General features: G+C 29.3%; 1 protein-coding gene across 1 annotated transcript; it reads left to right on the plus strand.

Annotated features, from left to right (window-relative positions):
• The first annotated feature begins 2222 nt into the window (after positions 1–2222).
• LOC112684493 (52 kDa repressor of the inhibitor of the protein kinase-like) lies at positions 2223–2738 on the plus strand. Its single transcript, XM_025556045.1, has one exon. It carries the CDS (start codon positions 2223–2225, stop codon positions 2736–2738), a length of 516 nt encoding a protein of 171 aa, XP_025411830.1.
• Positions 2739–3055: the final 317 nt, after the last annotated feature.

Below are 3055 nucleotides of genomic sequence, written 5' to 3' on the forward strand. Positions count from 1 at the left end.
GATAGGTGACACAATTTTTATTATTGGCTGCATTTATATACCTCCCTGTTCCCCATTTATAACGTTTGAAAATGTTTTTTCCGCTTTAAATGACCTATACTTAGCCTATCCATCTACAAAATTTATAATATTAGGGGATTTTAATTTACTATCAATTCATTGGATTAATTCATCGCTTCCAATTAATTTCACTTCTCAAGTTGATTCTTATTTTTTAAATATGCTATCTTATTTCAACTTCAACCAGCTTAACCATGTTCGTCACGAAAATAATGTAACTTTAGATCTAGTCCTATCAAACGCTCACCTTAATGTCTTTAATGATCCTGACCCACTATTACCATTAGAATAAGTACCATCCAGCTCTTAATTTTACTATTGATTATAATCAGTTCAATGTACTTAAGCCAACAGATTGTTATTATGATTTTAAACATTGTAATTATATTGATATTGTTAAATTTTTAGCTGATAATTTATCTTATAATACTTTTACTAACTTCAGCCTTAATGAATTAATCAACCACCTCTATAATTGTTTAAACAAAGCAATTTGTACCTTTGTACCGAAAAAGCATGTTTTGTCAAACAGATTTCCCTCTTGGTATTCTACCGAGCTAAAAATATTGCTAACACAAAAAAAAGTTACTCACTCATTGTATAAAAAATTTAATGACCCATCTGATTATAATAACTTTTCCCGTTTGAGAGCTAATTGTAAGAGAACTGCTAAACACGATTATAAAAACCATATTAATAAAGTTCAACTATCTGTCAAATTAAACCCTAAGTCTTTCTGGAAATATGTTAATAATCGTCGAAATAATAATTCAATACCAAACCTCCTTACGCTCGACACAACGTCAGCTGATAATGGATATGATATTGTTAACTTATTTGCTAAGTATTTCTTTAAAAATTACCCTCAGCCATAGGCACCCGCAGGGGGGGCAAGCTGGGGCATTTGCCCCTCCCTGGCTTTTTCAAAGTATTATTTTAAATTGAATGTTTTAGATAAATTACTATAGGTATACTCTACAGCAAATTTAAAGTGGTTATAAAAGTAATAAGTTACCATTATAAAAACATTAGATTAGATTTTATTTTGCAGTCGATTGATAATTGTATTTTTAGATTAGTCCTTTCTATACCTAAATAACTTTATACGTAATATTCTCTATCATCTATTATATAAAGTGATTACTGATATGATTAGTAATTGTTTACCCATATAATATTTTATCATCGTAATCATAAGTCAGTCGTTATTCGTTATTCGATGTATTTGTAAATCTATCGGTTCATCTGAAATATTTAACGGTTGTTCGAATTTGATAGAAAATGGATTTAAGGAGATACTTTAAAAAACCTCGTTTAGAACTAGAACCTGACAATGCTAAAATAAATGAAAATGAAACCGAAACTAGCCAAATAGAAGTAGATCAGTCAACTTCTTTAGGTGAAACATCTACTTCGTTAACTATCGTAGAAAAGGTAAGACAATAATTTTTATTACACTATTGACCCTAAGGTTTTTATAAATATATTACATTTATTTGGAAACAATATAAAAAAAATAACGTATTTTAAAAGTTAATTAAAACGTTTAAAAATGTTAAACAAAAAAATATATTTTTAAAATTAATAAACAATAACAAAAATGGAAAAATTAAAAATGTATTCCATCCCTGGTTTTAATTGAATAATTAATTTTTTAGGATTTTGCAAACATTGATTTCTATGATATTGGAAATTTTATTAATCATGGTAAATTGGCAGACGAGATCATTTATAAAGCATTAAAAAAAAGCGTGGGTACCCGATAAATCGTACGATTTTAAAAAAGACTCCAATACTGGAAATCGTTTATTTCGTCTTCAGTGGTTAGTAGACTATCCTTTTATTTGATATTCTTCAAAATTAAAAGGAGTTTTATGCCGTTATTGCGTATTATTCAAACCTCAACTGGATCGAGGAATGCAAGGTCGATTTATTATTAATGAATTTACGAAATATAAAGACTTCCATGGCTCTGTGAAACTTCATCTTCAATCTAAATGGCACCGTGACTCAACGAATAGAGCAAATAATTTTTGTAATATTATAGAAAACAAAAAAAAAATGTTGTTCAACTTATGAGTTCTGCTCAATAAACAATAGAGTCAAATAGAGCAAAACTAATACCCATAATCAAAACAATAGTTTTTTGTGGTATACACAATATGCCTCTAAGAGGAAAAACTATCTTCAATAGCTTATTAAAATTTAGAGTAGACGCAGGAGATACTATTTTAAATGACCATTTGCAAAATTCTGCAGCAAATACGACTTATACTTCACATAGAATTCAAAACGAACTTATAAATATATGCAATGAAGTGTTACTAGAACATATAATTAAAGATGTAAAGGAAAGCCAGTTCTTTTCAGTCACTGCTGATGAATCGTGTGATATATCCGGTATAGAGCAGCTTTCGTTAGGAGTACGATTCGTGCACAAAATGTCAACCGGTAAATTCTGTGTAAGGGAAGAATTTTTAGGCTTTGTACCATTGCAACGTTTGGACGCCGAAACTATATCTGAACAAATTCTGTCCACTCTCATAAAATTTGGGCTTGATCTATCAAAAATGGTCGGTCAAGCATATGACGGTTGTTCTACTATGGCGGGAAAAATAAGTGGAGTTAGAAAACGAATTGAAGATAAATATCCAAACGCAAATTTTTTTTCATTGTAATTCTCATAAGTTAAATTTAGTTATTAATGACTTGAGCGATGTTTCCGAAATTCGTAACACGGTTGGAACAATAAAAGATTCAATAAATTTTTTTCGAGAAAGTCCTTTGAGAAGAAAATACATTCCAAACATTCCGCTATTCAGCGAAACGCGTTGGACAGCCAAAAACAAAAATATAAGGATATTTAAAGAAAACATTAATATAATATTAGAAGCGTTGTAAAAACTATCGGAAAGTGACGTAAACCGTAATACAAAAAATCGTGCTTTTCAATTGTATAATTCTTGTAGTAATTCAACATTTTTAGTTTGTTTGT

The sequence above is a fragment of the Sipha flava genome, unplaced genomic scaffold (assembly GCF_003268045.1).
Source record: "Sipha flava isolate LNK unplaced genomic scaffold, YSA_version1 250_pilon_pilon, whole genome shotgun sequence".
NCBI lineage: Eukaryota > Metazoa > Arthropoda > Insecta > Hemiptera > Aphididae > Sipha > Sipha flava.

Bases quoted from the DNA above. Each gene is read 5' to 3' on its own strand.
- LOC112684493 (XM_025556045.1), top strand. From the start codon at position 2,223: ATGCCTCTAAGAGGAAAAACTATCTTCAATAGCTTATTAAAATTTAGA.